General features: G+C 38.4%; 1 protein-coding gene across 1 annotated transcript in view; it reads left to right on the top strand.

Moving 5' to 3' along the window:
- LOC121518519 (protocadherin Fat 3) overlaps positions 1 to 19,356 on the top strand; it is a 119,555-nt gene extending 100,199 nt beyond the window's left edge. The window contains exons 50-55 of the mRNA XM_041800868.1: positions 334 to 589; positions 11,322 to 11,420; positions 12,021 to 12,080; positions 12,341 to 12,379; positions 15,743 to 15,808; positions 18,629 to 19,356. Of these exons, the coding sequence (XP_041656802.1) occupies positions 334 to 589; positions 11,322 to 11,420; positions 12,021 to 12,080; positions 12,341 to 12,379; positions 15,743 to 15,808; positions 18,629 to 19,356 (1,248 nt within the window). The remainder of the gene's footprint in view (positions 1 to 333; positions 590 to 11,321; positions 11,421 to 12,020; positions 12,081 to 12,340; positions 12,380 to 15,742; positions 15,809 to 18,628) is intronic.
- The last annotated feature ends 2,598 nt before the right edge of the window (positions 19,357 to 21,954 follow it).

Below are 21,954 nucleotides of genomic sequence, written 5' to 3' on the forward strand. Positions count from 1 at the left end.
CATTGTTAGTATAAACTTACTACCATGAAAGACTTATATCTGACAAAAAAAATTTAATCTCCAGTGACTCAGTGTCTGTCTCTATCAGTTAAGTATGACACATGTCTCTGTAGAGTTTCATATGATACAGAGAAGAGCTTTATTAAGAGGAGAGACAGAGAGAGAGGACAGCATGTAGCTATACATTTAAGTAGCCACAATAAGTTTGGCTCACAAAAAATAACAATAATGACAAAATCACTCTGACAGTCAGGCATTTCAACAGGCATCCCATATAGCTGCGGTAAGCCATAAACTAGGTTTTAACCTAGTCTTGTTCTTCTGTCTCTACAGTTCAGCAGCTTCCTCTCAGATTTATCTACGGTCCGAGGTATGGCCAATCGGAGGGGTGTCGCAGTGTGCAGTGTGGCACCAAATCTCCCTTTGGCAACGACCTGCCTCGCAGAGCACAGTCCGGCTCACAAAGTGTCCTGGGATGGCGAGGAGGCCAGGGACGAAGGGCTGGAGAGGGTGAGGGATGAGAGGGAGGACGAGTGGGGGCAACGAGCTTTTCAGTTGGAGAGAACGCAGAGGGGCAGCAGTCCACAGGGTAAGACTGTGATCATGTTCATGCCTGTACACAAAAATCATTTATGCAGTGCCAGTTAGGGATATCTCTAATTTCAAAGTCAATGAAACATAAATTTAAATTCAGACAATAAGTGTAAAGGTAATAAAAGGTAATAAAACTTTCAGAAAGAATCAATAATTGAACAAAATTTAAGTAACACCACTAAATACTGGATCACAACGTCTCATAAAAGGATGTCAGATTGATTGAGGCTAAAGTTAGCACCAGCCTTTGGCTCTATTTGGAGGGTTGATTGAATAGTTAATAATACATCCAAACTACACTGCAATAGGGAATAATATCTTTCAACTGTGTTTGTTTACATCCTGTTGCCTGGAAAGAAAGCACAATGAAAAGAGCTGTAGCCAGGCTACAGCCTTGGCTTGTAGCTTTTACATACTATTTACCAGTGTTGAGGGCCAGCATGTAAAATCAGTTGCAATTTGTTCAACCTTATTAGTAATTTTGGTGCCAACAGGGAAATTTCTTGTTTCTTTCTTGTTAAGTCATCTTTACAGACATTCCTAGTTCCAATCTACACTCTCACATATTATTTTGTTTATTTTATTCAACCTTTATTTAACCAGGAGAAAACCTTACTGAGATTGAAAATCTCTTTTTCAAGAGTGTCCTGGCCAAGACAGCAGCAGTGAACAGAGTCCCAGACAGACCAAAAAAACAAAAAACAACAACAACAAAAAAAAAAAAAACGAAACAACAATCGCCTAAAACAAGGCTGTGGTGGCATGGTGAACTCATGCATGTGCGTAACATTGCATGATATAGCAACTTTTTCTGTGTCCACTTCTTTGTAGATAAACCTGTAGTTTTGAGTTTAATTTCTGTCCCACTGAGGTGTGTGAGGCTGCTACTGACAACATCACAATTCCTAAAGGGGGCATTCGAAATAAAAAACACTGAAGCAAAATATTAGCTATGGACTTTTATTGTGAAGAACTTGCTGAAAACAACATATGTTTCATTGATTTAATTTGTCTTTAGCAGAGGTGCTGGCAAGCTTGTTGTCAGTTATAACACATCTTTTAACAGTTGTCTTAGCTGTTATTATACAGATCCCTGCAGGGCTGAGCTCCTGACAAACCAAGTCAATCTGTTACAGCCCACAACTTGTGCTGAAGCCCCAGACATGCTGACCAAGATGTTCCATTGCTGTATGTCACTATTATTATACACTAGGGCCTGATTAAAATATTGGATAATTCAGATAATCTACATATCTGGGAATCAAATTTTTTACATTTTTTACATTTTTGATTAATTCATGAAAAAATGAATAGCCTGACTGTCTAAAAGCTGATAATTTTTCTGTGTGCTTCCTAGTGAAGTGGTAGTGGGTGTTCACGCTAATTACACTGACACAAACAGGTGATCTTTGGCTTGTTACCTTGCAGCTATTTAGTGTCAGAGCAAAATATGCTCATGGCTGAACTCAGACTGAGCTGTTGTCTGAGTCACTCTGCTACACTAATTGTGGCAATACTTATGCCTTGTGTGTGCAATACAACACATCAGCGTGTTTAAACTGGTGTTGCAAAAACCCACTGAATGGCGGACCTTGACTTAGTCATACCTTTTTCCCCTTTTTTCACAAGACTTTTTATTGAATTTCAAATCTGTGGCTGAAGTGTAGTTATAGAAGGTCATAGGAATGAGACTCGGATGCATAATAGTGTTCCATCCTCTATCATCTTCTCTGATTAATTTAATTTACATTGATCCATGCCTTTTAATGAAACACATCAGGTAAAATGACCCAGGGTGATCAGGAGTTGGTAGGAAAGTATCTTTTCATTTGGTTTATCTTTTCATCCAAGCATTAGTTTCATGGAGCAAAAGATGATAATATGTATTTAAACTTCAAAAAGTGGTTGTCATGTTTTCTTCTATCAGAACAGTTCTCACATCTAATGTGCACTCCTGTTGAACCATCAAGGTGGCCGGCCGTAAATGAAGTCCTGTAATCCGTACATATTTTTGCTAAAAGAAATAATCAATCCAATCAAAGAAGCAAGAAACTCTTAATTATCTGTCTTATTTTCTTTTCTTTTAAGAAATTTGATGTGTTCCATTATGAACAGAAACAAAAAAAGTAGTGAAGGTGAGACATAGTTCATCCTGATATTCACCTGTCCGCAGAGAGCGTGGATACTTCACAGTTAATTTTCTGTCAATAAAATAACCACATTGCATCTCACTGCAAAGGTAGACGTCACATATTTCGATTCTCTGTCCAACCTGTTGTTTGAATAATCAAGCCTGAAGTCAGAACTTCCTGATAATTATTGATTTCTTCCTGTGGGAACAGGGAAGGGGATACTTTATTTACTTCTCCCCTGCTGTGTGATAAGAAACGATTGTGCCCCTTGGGTTTACATCCCAGTCCATTAATTAATGTGCGGACATGGACTAATTTTTAAATTACTGCTTTAAAGACTCCTGTTTAACTGCCACTTTAATTAATCAATTTGAAATACTTAATACCTAAACCACTTGAAATTGATTGATTATTTACACCATAAAGACAACAAACACTTATGAGACAGAATTAATTGCAATGCATTATCACAGGTCAATACATGAAGAAAACATATTGGTTGTCTTTCTGTCCCTTCCTGCTGCTCATGAATAAATAAATAGAATGAATAATGAAATACTCAATAATAAGGTCCCTGGGTGATCATTTTTGGTATGTAGGATGTCAGAGTTTGTTGTATTGTGCATTAAGCTGTTTTTGAAATAAGTTTAGTTTTGAATAAAGAATTGGGATTGAATCATAATGATGGATTTACAGCCTTTCAAACATAAACTTTATAGGAGTGGTTTCCAATAAAAATGCAGATGAAGTAGAGCATTAAAGTAGAACTTCAAAAGTGACAGCTATAAACTTTGCCTGGCTCGAAAAAAAGTTTGAAGTCTTTACGGTTACAACTGTTGTTATAGTAAGTTAATAAAGAATGAGTATTTCAATCAGGAGAGACCTCATACAAGTTAATAGGCATTTATTTTAAGAATTTTGATGAAAGAGAAATGTGCAATGTCTTTGGTGATTAGAAGTCATCGTGATGACTTCATGCACCTGAAGGGGTATTGAGGCTGATGGCAGGAAAAGGAGGCCCCCTATGGAGTCTAGACACTTGTGGTGGTGTTGATGAGGGATGCAGGATCAGATGAGGAGTAGACTTCTGAGAAGCTGGACCAGGACACCAATGAGGTGGCTTGGAGGAGGAGACTGAGATGTGCAGGATGAAAAGAGTAGAAGACCTGTGAGGATCTGGACTGGATGATGATGAGCTGAATGGAGGTGGCTGGGGTGGAGGAGGGTTGCAGCAGTCACACTGTAATGCCCTGCTGACCCTGAAAGAGAGGATGACAGATTTAAGATATGACAGGTGCATGATGATAGGGCAAACAAGGTTGTGGCAGAATATAATTTGGTTAGTACTTAAGAGAGTGAATGCTGATCAACAGAGCAGGAAGAGAGAGTGAAAGGAAGAAGAGAAAGATATGAACTGAGTGACTCTAAGTCGGATTGTGCATCATTTGTCAAGCTGTGCACAGGGGGATATGACGGCTGACCACAACCCAACTATGGGCCGACCAGTTGTTCCCGACTAGTAGGGTGGAATTTATGACATGTTTGATATATTGGTCATATGACTCCAGACACTCCCACAGTGAGAGCAGAACCACGAGCACAGTCCTCAACTTTGGGGTATTCTTTCCTTTTTAAACTGTCAGACGGCATCTTAAATCATCATGACAACAGCAGGAATGTCTTTCTAATGCCCCTACTGCCACTATGATAAAGAAAAAAATGAGCAGGCAGTATTCTTACCTGCAGATCTGCTGCAGATCTGTCAGTGTGAGCTGACCACGACTGTCACAGAGTCAGCTTGAAATTGCACGTGTATGCCTGGCTTTCTTACTTGAACTGAAGTTTTACCCTTTGCAGGTGTTCTGTGGAACCCTAGATAACTCAAAGACCTGTTTATTGCCCTTTGGAATACACAATAAAGTGTACATTTTAAACTGTTGTGGCCTGGTTTAGAATTAAGATGGACTGAGTGTTAGCCTTAGGATTAGAGCAGGGCAGGCATCCCTTAAAAGAGACAGATTTCCCTTCCCAATGAGCAAGGCTGGATGGACATCAGCTCAGGAAACACAGGCAAGATCATGGTTTGATGTGCTATTTGTTTAATGGACCATACACAAGTGTTGTGTGACACGGCTTGTCCAGGCTTTACAGACTTTTTTAAATGTTTAGATTTCTTCTTCTTTTTTTTCCTGTTTGCCTGAGCTTCAAGCTAACAAACTAAGATGTACATCCTGGTGCATATGTGAAAAACTGCCCCCTTCTGCAGAATAATACACCAGCTACAGGGTTTGGGCAATTGATGCACTCATTTTAACTTTAGCACACTGATGATTAGTTAATAATTGAAGATCAAATATTTATATGGACTGCACTGTAAAATAAAAGAACCATGTCTGTATGCTGAATTAAACCAGAAGCTGCTTGTTTCCCTTTCTTATTTATTTTGATTGATCATACTGACTTACTGCCCACATTCCCTCTGGAGCTTTTCACCTGTTCCTAACCCACTGATCCAAAACCACCCAGCCTGGGCTCAGAAAGCTACACTTGATGTCCAGACATCCAGGCCCTCATGGACAGAGCACAGCTTGGTTATAAGACGTGTCGAGCCCCGTCTGTCTGCTTGCTGCAGCCCTGTTTTCAGAGGAAAACACATTTCTTTAAGACAGACAAGGCAGAAAAATATACCTGCTGTGTTCAGTTATGAAATGCAAGCCACCAATCACACACTGACAAATTGTTTATTGCTTTGCCAAACAGGAGAAATATTTTTTTCCCAGTGATGTATTTTCTTACAAAGCAACAGTCAGAAACCACAGTGCTTCAAGATAATGCATTCTCTACAGTGACGTATTTGCACAGTTGTAATGAAAACAGCAGACAAGCACTGGGTTTGATTTGACATTCTTGGATGTTGTGATACAATAATATCATGCTTCAGATAGTACTTAGATTTTATCTGTGCATATTTTTCAGGAAAAAAAAACATGTTTTCCAAAAAGTTCTTTTGCCATTTATAAAGCTCCAACACAACAATGCTATTATTTTTTTTTTTTTTAAAAAGCAAGTTTAAAAAAACAAAGTTTTTAAGGAAGTGTTTCTCAACAGCTGGGTTGGGATCCAAAGTGCATTGCAAAGCAGTTTTCAGTGGGTCATGAATGCATACTTGGAAATGAAAAAAATGCCTGAAATGCAGAAACCCTAAGCAGACACATCTAGGGCTTGCAGGTGACGCCCACTAGCCACTTTGGCAGGTTGAATATATCAGTATCAGAACCTGGGCTTTACTCTCTCTTTAGTGACCACCTAAATGATAAAACCATAGCATATGAACTTGATATCAAAATGTCATGAAACTATTTGTATTTTCAAACACAGTGTCACATTGCAGGGAATATTATTTTCAATACACTGATAAACATCAGATAAAAAACATGGTAAAAACTCTGAGACTTTCATCTATCATTCACCAAGGCAGAGAGAGAATAAAGCAGGAGGAGTCTGTAATAGATGACTTCTTTGTGATTTAAAAAATACTTCAGCTAAAGAGAGTAAAGCAATGATCTCCTCGCTTCTTTGATTTGATTTTACTTCACTTCACTAATGTGAAGATTTTTCTCTGATTTTTATTACAGTAACATTAGACAACAGGGTAAAAAAACAGCTGTTTAAATATTTTCAGAATATGAAGTTAATGTAGCATATTCAACTAATCTGTTCATTTACAAAATAATTTCATTTTAGTGCAAAATGAAGTGTAAATCACAAGTATAACTTGGGTTTTCCTGTCAAATATGGAGCTCTAAAGAAAGAGAACATATTCCAGTCTGTGAATCACTCATTAATAACAGATAACAAGAACATGTAAAACCTGATGTCTCAGGGAATGTCTCTAGCAGTGATGTGTGTTGTATTTCTCAGAGAATGTATTAATGTGTTGTGTTTCTCAGAGCGTGTGTTTTGTCTCATCTCAGATGTGCTGGATATGTGCGTCTTTAATATGTCACTGCACATCTAGTCAAATTGTTTTTTCTCCAGGTTGGATGTGAAAAGATACCTGACAGTAAGCTGTTCTTTACCTTTCAAAGGTTTGCAAATCTAGTTCAAGGACATTTTAGCATGACATATTCAACCTTAATCATATTGCAAGTTATTACAAAAATTATTTACAAAAGTTTGGCTTTTAAAAATTCAGGGTGGATACTAACTTTGGAAACCACAAGGTCACAGTGGCTGGTGAGCAAAAACACTTTGTGGAAAGTCCTGCATCAAAACATTCTATTTTACACCGTTGCTGTGAATACAAGTCAATTTTGGTTGTTTCTCAAGCTCTTGGCTTATTTATCAGTTTAGTCTGGAATAATGAAGCTGGTTTTCCTTTGATAATGTGTTTATTTCTTGGAATCTCTAGAAAACAACCAAATGTACTTTTTTTTCCCTTTTTCACAGGAAACAGAGTTTAACAAAATCTCTGTACTATGAATGCCCCCTCCAGGGTTTTTTTTATTTTTTATTTTTTTTACTGTGTTAGTTTTTTTCGGGGGCCCAGAATTGCTACTACTATTAGGTCTGATGTTGAAATTATTAAATCTTGCCACTTTCTAACCCATTTACACCACTTTCTTCGACCCATCTTCACCTATTGTAACCCGTTTGTGCCAATTTCTGCCACTTCTAATGATTTTTTGGCAAATTTTGACAGTCTTAACCTGTTTTAGACACTTTTTTGACCAGTTTTAACAAATTTTCACCACTTTTTTGCCACTTTTAACTTATTGTTGATACTTAATGCCTCTTTAAACACACTTAAGCCACTTTTTTACCCCTTTTAGCCTGTATTTCCACCACTTATACTTTATTTCCAGGCATCCTGAGGTCTGACATTACTTTCCACATTTCCACATTTTTGTCCTCACCTAAAGAATGGTAAAGTGGTTTTAAGAAAAGGGGTATACATTTTGAGAAAGGCTATACTGTAGTACAGCATTAATAGATCAAATTCATTTTTCTTGCTCTGATCATTTCTCAGTAAGAAGGTGTTGGTAGGTCTCAAGGCTAGACCAGCTGAGAAACACTATTTTTAAGTACTAGAATAAGAGTTATATCTAAGAAGTCATAGCAGACAGCACCAATCAATTATCTAAAATGTTTTTTAGATAATGTTTTAGATAATGTTTTTTTTAAATTAAATACGATTTTTGTCTTTCTGCTGATTATCTGTCCAACCAAGCATAAACTCTAGTTTTGCCACCGCTAACTTTTGATCACATCAGTAAAGCTCTCCAGCTTTTATTTTCAAACAATTTCTATTTTCCAGTAGAGCTGTTGGATAATGCTTAGAGCCCATATGAACATTTTCTGCTCTGCTGGTTATCAATGGCTCTTTCCCAGTGTGATCACTAATGCCAAACCAGGCGTTTTATTGCTGTTAGACTGGAGCACCTGGTCGATTAATGCAGCTAAATGACTTAACCAAACAGTGCTATTCTCAGTCCTTACAACAGTATGCCTTACCTGAAGTCCTATAAACCTACAAGCACCTCTGAAAAGTCACTCAGTAGCAACTGTGACCCACCAAATAACAGCTCAGCTGTTAAAACTGTGTCAGGAATCTCAGTGACTTGTACGCATCTATTTGGAAAAAATGTCCTTTAAGAAATGCAGGTTAGACTTAGCAGAGTCCATAATCTTCTCTAAATGAAATCTCCTCTGGTTCTTTGGTGCAGACAGAATGTGCAATGGACTGGAATAAGTTTCATTTTCTGCCATGTAAGCAGGAGGGCCAAAAGCATATTTTGAAGTTTTTCATTTGATTATTGGCTTTTTTCATTTTGCCAATACACCTGCCATTTTGAGCAGTTTGTGTTTCACATCTGCCTCTAATACATATCACTGGAACATTTACTCCTCCAGCTGGTGCAGTCCGCATCAAATGAGCACACCTGGGAGACACAGTTGTTTTACTGGGGTGTGCTGAAAACTCTGCTCCAAAGTTTGTTTGCCTTCTGGATCAGACCAAAGCTCATTTTAAGTTTGCTGCAGCCTTGTATGCCTTGCAATGTATTTTTCCCCTTATGTGTTTCTGTATTAAGGATTTTTTCTTTTTTTTTTTAGCCTGGAGCATGGCAAGAGTATTTGGACTGAGGTGGCCTACATGGGTCACTGGCTAAAGAGGGGATGGCATGATTTATTTGTGCACACAATCAAATGGATAGCATATATTTACCCTTTCTAATCGTGTCTGCTTTAACTCAAACATTAAGTAGACATTTGCGTACACATTTGGCCTATTCACACAGCCATTTTAAGGTGTGATATTTTCATCCTGTGACATTTTTCCGTCAATGTAAATGTCATGGAGGAGTAATAGGGGGATGAAGTGATCCTCCCTATGTGATGCCTTTGGAGGTAGTAACAGAAGAGTTATGGAGCCAGGCAGTGTATATGTGCTAAAAATGTCCCTATTTCCTCATTCGGCTAAATGCTTATTTAAATTTTGTTTAATGACTAGTTTAAGGAGGAGAAAATCCTTAGAAAACAGTCAGATTCCTCTCAGGGTTAAGCTTAGCTATTGCTGAGCTTCTCATATTTAAATCCAGTGAAGCACTGTTGGAAAGCTCAGACGGGAAGGCAGCAGCCATTAACTAAAGCTACAGCAGCCTCTAGCGGCGGGACGTTCATCAAAGTTTTAAAAAGCATTATAGACCGAGATTTTAAGCCAGTGTTTAGGAAAATTATAGGTAATTAGTTTAACTCGTATATCTCTTGCTGGCTAATTTGATAAACAAATTTAACCATTTAACTGTTTAATGTATGCTCTCTCACGCTTTTGCAATGCAGTAACAAATTAAAAGACAGGAACACCAGAGTATAAATGTCTTAAGACAAAATAACAACGGAGCTTCATTACACTGCTGTAGAAATCCACTGCAGAAAGGGCCAAAATAGAGAGTTCATCATCAAGCAACTCAACAATCCACTAACCTTGTAAAGCAGATGGATACGCCCATTTCTGTATTTCTCACTGGCGAGTCCATCTTGCAAAGCTCCCGTCTGAACTTTTTGGGCCCGGTTAGACAGTGACAGGACCAATCAGGGTTGAGGGGCAGTACTTTTGGGCCCAGCAGAGTCGTGACGTATGCAAGCAGAAAGAAGAGGCCGGTGCAGTAATGGTGGAACACATTAGCATGGATGCTGCTACAGCGCCAGTTTTTTCAGACCTTGCCGACATTTCTTCATTAAAAGAGAACAAAGAACAGCATTGAGTTGTTTTCTTTTCAAAAAAAATGTTGTACTGACATGTCTGCAGTTGCCATGGTTCGCGTTATGAAGTTCTCTATGGAGCGCTCTGTAGCGGCTACATCACGTGTTTTGTTGCTCTGATTTGCCCGTAAAGATGTGACAGAACATTCGTCTAATCACCTTCCAAATGTTTTTAAAGCCTCTGCCCTTTCCCAGATGCTGTCTATGAGAGGTTTTTAATATGGGTGTGTGAAACAAATCCATCTGGTGTGTCAGGTTACAGTCTTTCAGTATCATGTAAAGATCTACTGAAAACAGTCTGTTAGTGTGTACTCCGAGTCTTCTCAAAAATTTTCAAAATATCTTTGTGTAGCTTTTAATTTCTGTATTATGACATTAATCTCATTAATCCCACACATTTTAGATGTTTCTGCTCTATCCTAGCTGTTTAGGTTTCTGTTACCTTCTATCTCTTCCTAACATTTTAAATACTTTTACATTTCTGTTCCTTAGGTCCCTTTTATATAGTTGGGTTCCTGTGTTGCCTGGATTGGTCTAGGTTATTCTCTGTTTTTGTTCTAAATTTTTATTCTGAAATCTTATATATCTGGGTTTTTATGACGTCTTCCTAACGACATGTTTTTTATTTTTTATAATGTTCTGCTTTTTATGATGTTGGGGTTACAATGCTGGCTGAGTTTTTCTGGGGTTCCTCTGTTATGAATAAGCTTTGATGCAACACTCATGAGTGAACTTATGTGGCTTACCCTCTTTGTGAAGGGTGTCAGTGATTGTCTTCTGGACATTTATCAAGTCAGCAGTCTACCCCATGACTGCAGTTGTGCTTGCCGAACCATAGTTAGAGAATGAAGGCTCAGGAAACATTTGGAAACAGGACTTTTTTCTAATATTTTGAGATAGTGTTTTTTATTTTTATTTTTTTGAAGCTGCAGTCATCAAGATTAAAATAGAAAAGTCTTGAAATGATTCACTATGTCTGAGATGAATCTATAATTTATGGAAATGTAACTTTCATGGGAAAAAATGAACTTTCATTCTTCTTATTCTAATATTTTGAGATGCACCTGTGTAAATACTAACCATAGTCAAAAGGAAGCAAACAGACAGGCAAGTGTAATTATAAGTCATTGCTTGTAAATATTGTTTAAAATCTTTACATCTGAATCCATGTATTCATTCAGAAACTCCTCATCAGTACAAGGAATCAATTTTCCTTCAGCTTTAAATCTTAACGTTGCCTCTTTTTGAGTGGAAGATTTTGATGTAGTAGTTATCAGAAAATGCTAAAAAAAAGAGTCTAAAATAAAGGATTTGTTTTTCTGTTTTTGTTAGAGATGTCGCAGCTTGTGGACGAGGTGGCTTGCCTGTCAGACTCTAATTCTGAGGAGCGCTCCATCAGCTCCTACACCTCTGAGTCCTTTGATGACAACGGTAAGACACTGTGCACACCATAATCTTTCTGTTCTTATGTGTTAGTGTAGTTAATTTTAAACAAGTACACATGTAGAGCATCTAAAAGTTCAGTAAATTAATTTTAAAAATTGATGCTAGTTCTTTTGCAATGCATTGTTCCTGTCAAGGGTTGTGTGATGTATCAAAGAGAGCAAAAGTCAGATGTAAATCTGTACATAAACTCAGAAAAAGCTTAAATCGAAGACTCTTGTCTAAAGCCTTTTTCTTGAAATTCTTCAGCGTCACTCTTTCCCAGATAGATCGATACCCCTCACATATATTCTTGGATTGTTTTTGTCTCTTTTTCCAGATAACTCTATACCATTGATCTTAAAGAGGTTGGAAGCCAAACAGCCTAATGATCATGTGTTTGTCCATGTGCGTGGGTGTGTTTTAATTGCTGGGGCTGTGAAGAAAAGACTCCCCTTGTCTATTACACTCCTTTATTCAACACATACTCACACGTACAACCACATGTCCTCTCTGTATTCCAGGTCACACCCACATGAAACCTTACCATTTTCATAAAAGCACTGTTGTTGTTTCTCTTCTTCTTCTCTCTTTCTGTATTCTGCACAGCCTCCATAGTGACGGTCATACGTCTAGTCAATGACACTGTGGATAATATTGAGAGTGAAGGTATGAAATACTATCTCATGTCTCTTTTGTGTCTCTCTTTTCATGCCAGTGTGTTTGTAAAGAGCTGTAGCACTAAGGTATAATGTAATGAATGCAGCCCGCTGCCCTTTCCCTTCAGAATAACACATCCTGCTTAGGTTTCCAATATTTTTTGTCCATCTCTAGCACAGGATCACTGCATGTTTCAATTTCTCCCCTTTAGTTTCTGTGTTGTTTGTCTCAGTCTCTCTCTGACATTCACTTTCTCTCTCCCTTTGTAGTGTCGAACATGGACAAAGAACAGCGGCTGAGCAGCCCTGGTGAGTGAGCTGCAAAAGCAACTGAAAAACATCTTATTAACTTGCCATCCCTCTGGCTTTATTTCCTAAGCTGTGATCCCCAAACCATACCTTTTGTGTTTTTTACATTTTCCTCCCTGAATATTTTATAAAACTCCATACAGCTTAGATTTCTTTTTCACTTTTTTTGTTTGTTTCTGAAACTGAGACTTTTAATGTAAATAGAGGCTCCTACAATCTAGTTTTACATCCTGAACTCCAACTAAGTCTTAATACTGAGTGGTTGTTTTGAATATATCAAAAAGTGATCAAAATACTGAGATGGAGACCTTTCATCCTTGTTGCTTTGGGATGATGCCATTGGATGCCGTTAAAAAATATTACTGTTTTATACTGCACAGCATATATAGTACATTCTGCCACTAGGGGCTCTCAGTCAAAACAACAACAAAACAAGACAAGTAGAGGTGTGCTGTTAGGCTCCGCCCACCTCTGCTGCATACTTCTTGTTTTGGATTGAGGGCTCTTTTCAATCAAAATTACACTTCATAAGGTGCACAGGTTGTTTCCAGGTGTATGGGGAGCAGCTGGGTGTAATTCTGGTTAGTCTTATCTCCTATATCTGACGTAGCTACAACAAACGTCCAGGCTCAACTTACAACATTAAGTGCACCAATTGTAGCATAGACAGGTTGTAGCTACACCCGGTCTTAGCATGTGGGTTCACATGAACGTTCTCCAAGAAAAACAATCCCCTCTCGTTCTAACTTTTTTCAAACTATTTTCAAAAGATTTAAACAACTTTAAAAAAGCAGACTTTCTATATTAACTTACAGGTTTATGGTCAAATCACAAATGATTCTCAGCCTCCCTTGTCTCCATGGGTTTTCATTGATAAATCTCTTAAAGTTCCTGTGAAGTAATACAAAATCTGTATTTGAGGTTTGTTTTATGAAAGGCCACTGTGTTATGAACCACCAGGCCAAACTTCAGTCATGACAAACATCTCTGAGTATTTAAAATCAAGCTTCAAAATCATGTAAAATGAAGCACTGTCTGCTCTAGGATGGTGTGGGTGTGTCAGCTGAATGAGCCACACCAGTGAACAGGAAATACGATCCTCTCAAATTTGACATGAGTACATGAGGGACTAAACTGTTTCTGCTTGGAGAGAAACAAAGCCACTACTCACTAGGGATCAAAACATCCCTTCAGAAGGTAAGATGTTTGTTCCTGCTGCAGCTGGTTCAACTGAAAAAATAATAAGCACTCTAGCAATTAGCCTATCCCCTGACCTTAAGGTGAACTCTGGTAAGAGTGCAGCTGTCTGGCTCTGTGCCAGAGCAGAGAGACAGAAGTTGATGGTTAAATACAGGCTTTGGCTACCTCAGCACCTTCCTGGATTTAAAATAAAATGCTTCAAAAGTTTTCAACGGTGCGTATATTTGAGCAGACATTGTTTTGTAGCTTAACCTTGCAAAGCACATGGATTCGCCTGTTTTTCGTTTTTCTTACTGGCAAATCCATCTTGCAAAGCTCGCACCTGAACCATTTTGGCCCAGTTAGAAAGTGACAGGACCAGGCATGGATGCTGCTAAAGCGCCAGTTTTATCAGAACTTGATGACATTTCTTTAAAGAAGAACAAAGAACAGCATTGAGTTGTTTTCTTTTCAAAAACGACAAAAGTCGTGTACTAACATGTCTACAGTCGCCATGTTTTGCGTTAAGTAGCTATGTATGGAGTTTACTCTAGATAGCAACGCACCTCAGTTAGGGACTACGACGGCACATTTTGTTGCTCTGATTGGCCCGTAAAGATGTGACTGACAGAATGTCCATCCAATCACCCTCCGAGTTTTTTTTTTTTTTTCAAAGGCTCTGTCCTTTCCCAAATGCTGTGTATGAGAGGTTTGTCAGGTTATTTGTAGTCCATTTTTTGACCAAAAACTGGCTAAATTCAGTAGGGAAATTCTATCCATCTGTTTCACTGTATAGCTTAGCTTCCTGGCTAGTACAACCAGTGAGTCCTTCTTAAAGGAGCAATGCTCACTGAAATACTGAAAGCTAATGCCACTACTACTGCTGCGTACCTCATACAACTCAACTTCAAAAAGTGTGAAATATCCCTTTAATGTACTAACTTTCCTCCATTCCCACTGATTCCTAACTGTTCCTAAACATTCTTCACTTACAATTTCATAACTGACTTTCACACATCAACAGGATCATGTGACTGCAAACAACCTGTTTACAGTAAACCACTATTTTGGTTTCATGGATGATTTTCACATAATGAGGGAGAGTCAAAAGTGGCCTTCCTGGTTTGCAGCTTTAAGTTCCTCAGATAAGCTTTAAATCACTTCAAATACATATAAAACTATTACATTAAATGATCAAAAATAGTAGGTACAAACATTCTGTGTATGAGTAATACTGACATTAAATGTTCTGCAGAGTTGGTTGTAGTGTCCCTCCCGCCGCATAGCAAAGCCTTCACTTCAGCCTTGTAGAAGGTCTCAGTGGGTTTTAGTGGCACTTTGAGCCAAGCCTCACATCTTCATGGAAAAGGCAGGGGAGATGGCAGCTTCAAACACTTCCTTTTTTTCTCATAAAATGAAGCACTATCTAAAGACTAAACACTGATCATCCCCTCTCACTGAATGTTAAAACAATTATCAGATCCAGTTGCACCTCTTCGATAAGATTCCTGTGTTGTTTGCTGCCCTGTTTTGAAACTAGCATTAATTGGCTCATGGTTACCAAGTCTGTTAGTTCTCAGTTGCATGTAATTTTCTGGATCCACAAAGCATTTCATTACAAACCCAGAGCAAGACTGCGTTTGTGCCTCAGTCAGTGGCAGCCTGCTGAAGCATAAGCAGCTTTATTCCAGACAGGGAGAATCAAATGATGAATGAAATTGTTGTATGCTAAGTTTGCTCCAAATAAGCCATTGGATTTGGTGAATTTGTGTTCATATCACACATGAGCAAACATACAGTTCTTAATGTGAAAAATAGGAGAAGAAATTTGATTTATTAGGAGGTAAACAGCATTCATGTTTGTTACGTTGTAAATGATATGCAAAATTGTCAGCCTCCACTTGACATATCATTAATGCCTCTTGCACAAGAAACAAATGTTTGTTGTATATGTGTATGATTGTGTGTATTATACGTCGTGAGTTGTGTTTGTGTGTGAATTTGTCTGCTTACATACACAGCTAAATGGCGCCCAGCCAGCCCCCCCTCTCTTGTTGTCGAGTGTGTTTTCTTGCATGCTGTAATTCTCCATGTTGTTCCTCATTCAGTTGTGACTATGAGAAGAGCTTTTCATCATCAAAGGCTTCCTGTCCCATGAGTTTTTTTCTCTCACCTTACTAACAGCCAGTCGACACCTGCAGAGCAAAGATGAGATTTGTGTAGAGTTCATCAAAGAGTACATTGTGGATTGTAAGAACATTTCTTTTTTATTTTCACCCCTTTTAACCTCTCATTTAAAAACATTGGAACAGTATTGATAATTCAGATGCATGGCATGCAGAGAGAACTCACTTTTTCTTTGTGGCTTGTTTCCACTGCAGTCTATTGGAAATGTCTTTCTGCACGTGATACGAATCATAAAGCAGAAGTTGGCATTGCTAATGAAGGGAACTCTACATCCCACATCGAGAATGACCCCTCTGGCTTCCCCTGCTTCATCAATATGATATTTCATTTCACTCACAGCTCATTAACCCTAACCATAAATTTTCCACCCTGCATGCTGTAGTTTGTGGGAAATAGTGGATTAGCAGGGCGGTAACAGCATGAAATCAAATGTTAAAAAGGGGGGATTTTGTTGTCTTATTTTATTTGCACATAAATTAATTCTAAATGAGAGCTGGGAGCAATTAAAGAATGCAAACAAATGGTCCCACTGAGCGAATTGTAAACCCCATAGTGCAACAGTAAGAAACAAAGAAGCTCATAAACCCCCCACTCACACAAATATATAAACACAAGCTCTCTAATGTGCCTTCACACAAACACATTCTCACACACACAACTGAGAAGGAGAATATTTCTTTAAAACTAAAAAGAGATCAAAGACGCTGTGAAGCACAGGAAAGAATGAAAAAATACTAGTTTAAACACAAAAAGCCAATTCTGTTGACTGTCTAAAAGAAGGAGTCTTAGTAAATTGGTGACTATCTAAATAAGGGAAGCACAATGTTTGATTTAACTGAGATGTCCAGAGACACAAAACTGAACTGAGAAACTAACTCCACTCATTTTTACTTTGGAAATGATCAATTATTTATTCAAAGTTGTTTTACAAAGTTGGGGAACCTTACATTGTCTTACACACTGATGATTCCCACTGTCATTCTCATGGAGAAGAATAAATAAGTTATAAATTTAACACTGTTATCAGTTTGGTTTAGTAACTGCAAAGACCAAAGCCCTTGTATCAGATCAGTATGAGAGCTCAAAAAGTTGGATTTGTGCATTACTGATGTTGGTTGGAGCCAGACTCTACTTGGGACTAACAGCTGTTTCAGACAGGGTGCCTGGTTGCTATGTAAGATCTGTGTGACAATTTCGCTTTAATTTTGATGTGCATGTTTACAAGTGAGGGCTTTCAGGCTGCCAGTGTTCGCACCATGTCTCAACAAAATAGACAGTGAAATTACAGAGAGCCATATTTACCTTGTTTCAGCAGATATGTATGTTCACATGAGTTGAAAATGTCACAAGAGAGATAAACAGAGTACATTTTCTCTTCTGGTTGGTACTTTCAAGGTGAAAGCATGGCACTTCTGTGGAGAAGCCCACCTCTATGTACAAAATTATTTTATTCTGACAGTTCGGCACAGTTAGGCTACGCAATAAACCAAATTCTTTGTATGGCACTTTATTAAGGTAAAACTTATGAAGATAAGATGGATATGTGATAGATGGAAGAAAAACATGCATCAGCTATGCACCAGGTATGAAAGCTATGACGGTGCACACTTGAACTGACACACACCACGGCTATCACGCAGATTTGACAGACTTCATACTCTTGCCTAATACACAACCCATTCATAACTGAAAATATTTTTTTAGACAGCATTTTGTGTAAAAGGAGACTGGGTTCAACATCTGGAACATTACACCTGTCACTCAAAAGAAGGTGGTTAGATAGGACTTTATTTTAGTGGGCCCTAATTACCTAGTAATTTTATATTAATAAGTGTAATTATCCAGTAATTTAGCAATAATAAATTGGTTATTTCAAAATAAGGTGGTAATTACATAGTAATAAGTTGGCATTTTACTTAGTAATAACAAAGATATATAAGGAAAGGGGGGTAATTAAGACACTTCCTTGAAATTACATTCAAAATATTTAGGAAGGAGTCAAAATAAACAAACTGCCTGGGAATTATCAAGCCTCTTACACAGAAAATTATCATCTTCTTAATTCTAAGAAATTGCTTTGAAAAATACCACCTTATTATAGAGAACTGCCATTTATACTTTTAATACAGTATTACTATGTAAATACTTCCTTTATATCACCAAAAATGAGTTATTACTTGATAAAATGCCAACTTATTACTAGGTATTTAACCACCTTAGTCTTGTAATTACTGCCTTATTTGTGATAAACCACTGGATACTTACACTTCTTACTATAAAATTACTACATAATGAGGGCCCACTAAAATAAAATGTTATCAGTGGTTATATGCCCATCACATAGGTGCAGGGCAACAAAAACAGCAGCAAGGGGGAAAAAAGCCTGGACATTCATTCAATGTCCCAAAAAGTTTGATAATCAGAACATGTCAGTCAAATGGTTTTCATCTTGAGAGTTGAAGGCTTTCTCTACACTGGTGACATGGACCATATTTTACTGCTGTCACCTCCTTCCACTCTGGAATATAAGGTTGCCATGATACTGCCGTTTTAAATGTGAAATGATCTTGTGATACTGCACCTTTTGCAGGCTGATCCTATTAAATAGATAATCTTATTGCTTGCTCCAACTGTGAAATGCAGAAAGGCTGTTTGTAATCTAACACACACACACATATTCCAGAGAGGGCAACACACTTCCAGTGATTCAGAAGCGTTAGTTTGTCAAGGGAATAAAGCCTGGGGCTACTCGCACAGTATGATAACTTAAATCCCTTTAACTCCCTAAAGTAGGTCATATCTCTTCCTGTTGCTCCAGTTAAACACATTCTTGGTCAATTAAACAATTTTAAACCAAAATAAGATATTCATTCTGTTTTACAGCCTACCGTTGGGAGTCTTCCAGTCAGACTACAAGCTGGTTGTCACCATCACGTTTGCGTCCACAAGAGTCCGGATCAAACTTCAACCTGAGTGACTCTCAGCAGAACATCCGACGAGGTGGCAGCACGCGCTCCCTGCAGCTGGACTACAAAGTGTTGGGCTTCAGCGGGGACCGGGGCCAAGAGCGGGTACGGGAGAAAGAAAAGAAGGCCTTCCAGTGGGAGAGGAATCAGTCGGGCGAGTGGGAGAGGAGACGTTTCCTGGACAAAGAAGAAACGAGAAAGCCCAAAGAGGAAGGTAAGAGAGGGGTGAGCCAGGACCACAGAGACCATCAGCAGTTGCACAGCCACGACAGCTGTGAGGACTCGCCTGTTTATGAGGAATACCAAGAGTCCAGCCACAAACAGGAAGAAGGTGAAGACTCAGAGAGCCTTTATGACACTCTACCCCCAGCCAGAGCAGCCTACGAAGGTTACCCGTCCAGCCCCCCAGGCGTCAACCTGCACCCGGCTCAGCTCCTGCCACCCCTCAGGGCGTGGGACCTACAGGGAGGGGAGTGGAGGGGATCGCAGGAGGGCCACAGGGAGCTGAGCTCCAACACTCTGACAGGCTCAGGGGACGAGCTGGAGAGACTACTGAACCTGGTGTCTCTTAGAGCCAGGAGAGCCACAAGAGTGAGCCGATCATCGACTAGATCTGAACCTACGGACTGGGAGGGATTTCAATAAGCACACAAGACTGTTATAAACCAATAGATTTAATATTTCTTCATTACCAGAGAGAGACAGCAGTCCTCTGGGATTGAACCAGACATTTAAAATGCCACACTGCTTGTCCACCACCTTCAAAATAATTAACGGAAAATATTACCATATATACTTTTATTATCCTGCATTATTATCCGGCTGTAAGAAAACACTAATCCCCCACCAATCCCCCGGCTCATTTATAAGCAGGAGGAATGAGAGGAAATGTGCGATTTCTCCTGACACCTCTACCTGTGCTGCATGAGAGTTAGCAGAGATTGGCTGAGAATCAATGCTTTCACATTTAATATTTATAGAACCACTGGAGCGCAGCATTTATTAACACCAAATATGAAATGAACCGGCCTGTCTTTTGTTTAAGACAATGTATGTACATATGTTATAATGCATTTCATACCTCATTCTGTTGACGCACACAATCATTTTGTTAGCTCAACCATGTAATGCATTTCATATTTTTATCGACAGGCTCAAGGCTGCTTTGAAGAGAACATAAGTCTCAGACATAACCTCAGAGATGCTATTAAGAATAGCATTTGTTTATACTTGGAGTTCTTGTCATTATTTAATTATTTTATGATCATTTATTTGATTATGAAAGCATTTTATTGCAGGTGGCTACATAAAAGCATCAGGAGAATCTGCCTCATATAACTTTAATAGAACACAGCCCTTAGGTTCTGCTCTGTATTTTTATGGTAGTATAACTCATGCAGCCACTTAGGAACATAGGTTTTGATATTCCCCTCTATGGACGTTTTTTACCTTGTATATAAGTCACAAAAGCAGTGCTACAAACAGAATTAAACCCACTTTACCCCCTGGTATTTACATGTGATATGAATTTCAGACTTTATGTGCTAAAAGGCTTAGAGAATTATGTGGAAATGGAGCCGTGAAGTACATAACCACTCACCCGAGACGTGTACACACATGGTCGCCACACTGATAACGCCGTGTAAATTCTGCTGTGTTTCCACTTCACACACAACACAGCAGACTTTATCATCAAACAGCTTTGAAACAGGCCAAACAGATGATGAGTAACTTGGACCATTTATGTTTAATTTTTTGAAAAATAGCATTACAGAAGAGTTATGTCAGACTTATCAAGTATCCTTTTTGTGGTTCATTTATAAAGGACTAAAATACTGACATAACTGCTTACAGTGCAATAAAGAGAAAAACATTCCAGTCTTACTCAAGGACATAAACAGCAAACAATGAACACAGCAAACTGCTATGTACTGCTGAAGGACAGAGGTGATATAAAATGTGTTAATGCAAACAGTATTTGTTTCTTAATGAAGATGTAACACTGAAAAGAAAGGCAGCACTTAAGGAAATTCAAGGACAAAGTGTTCAAATATTCAAAAACCAATAAAGACTTTTTTTTATGGCGTGAGTGGCTTTCTTGTGAAAGTTTCTGTCAGCTTGAACACAAAAGGCAAAGTATGGTTTTATCATAGACTGTATAAAATATGGATGTAGTCTCTGTGATGTCAACCATTGGTTTCTGAAGTGAAATTTTTATAACCCACCATGGAAATGCTGTCTTAAACTAGCCACCATAAAATCCATTGTTCAAGACACTTTTAGTGCCTATTTTTCTCTTAAAGGCAACATATTAATCAAATTACTATATATATTATATGCACCTAGACAAAAATCTGATCAACAGAGTAACCCAACAGCATTGTAAGAAATAAACTGGTCAGTTCAGACCTTTTTTTCTCCTCAGGTATATCCCTAAACTGGCTGTTTTATAAACATGTGAAACATATTCTGAATTTTATGTTGACTTTCAGTCAACCTTTCAGGTAAAGCGTTGAAGCAAGCCTGAAGGCTCCTGGTTAACAGCTGTTTACCAGGAGGTAAACGCATGCATACATTACTCCCTGACTTGATTTAATTAAAAAAGGACTAGTATGTAAAAAAACACACCTCATACAGTGTGTAACAATGAAGAAATTAGCTACTGATGTTATCTATTTCTGCTGTAATAGTGGGTCTTTTAACACGGATTTGTGGAGCTAATATTGTGAGTTCTGTCCACAAGAATATGACATACAAGTATGACACACTACTAAGGCTGCTGTTTGTTGAATGAATAAATGGTTGAATTGCCAATATGTCTTGATTCTTCAGACTTCAACCATCCAATCCACCAAACAGGAGTCAATGGCAGAATAAGCTGTTTGGCAATGGCAGAGAAGAAGCATTGGCAAATTTTCATGGGTGCAAACCACATATTCAGCTCTGCTACTCATCCCACAAATACACGATCCTTACAAATGTGGCACCATTTAAAAATGGAAAATAAGCATGCTTTATTTCCCTTGCTATTGCCATTGTTACAACAACAAAAAAAATCTACCATTGCAAATTTCATTTCTGTGTGTGTTTGTTTTTGTGCTAAGTTTATGCATTGCCTTTATGTGTAGAGGGGGACAGTGGATAGAGTCAAAAGGGGTGAGAGAGTGGGGGAGAGGAATGCAGCAAAAGAGCCACAGGCCAGAATTGAACCAAGGCTGACGCGTACATTGGCACACTATAACC

The sequence above is a fragment of the Cheilinus undulatus genome, linkage group 12, assembly GCF_018320785.1.
Source record: "Cheilinus undulatus linkage group 12, ASM1832078v1, whole genome shotgun sequence".
NCBI lineage: Eukaryota > Metazoa > Chordata > Actinopteri > Labriformes > Labridae > Cheilinus > Cheilinus undulatus.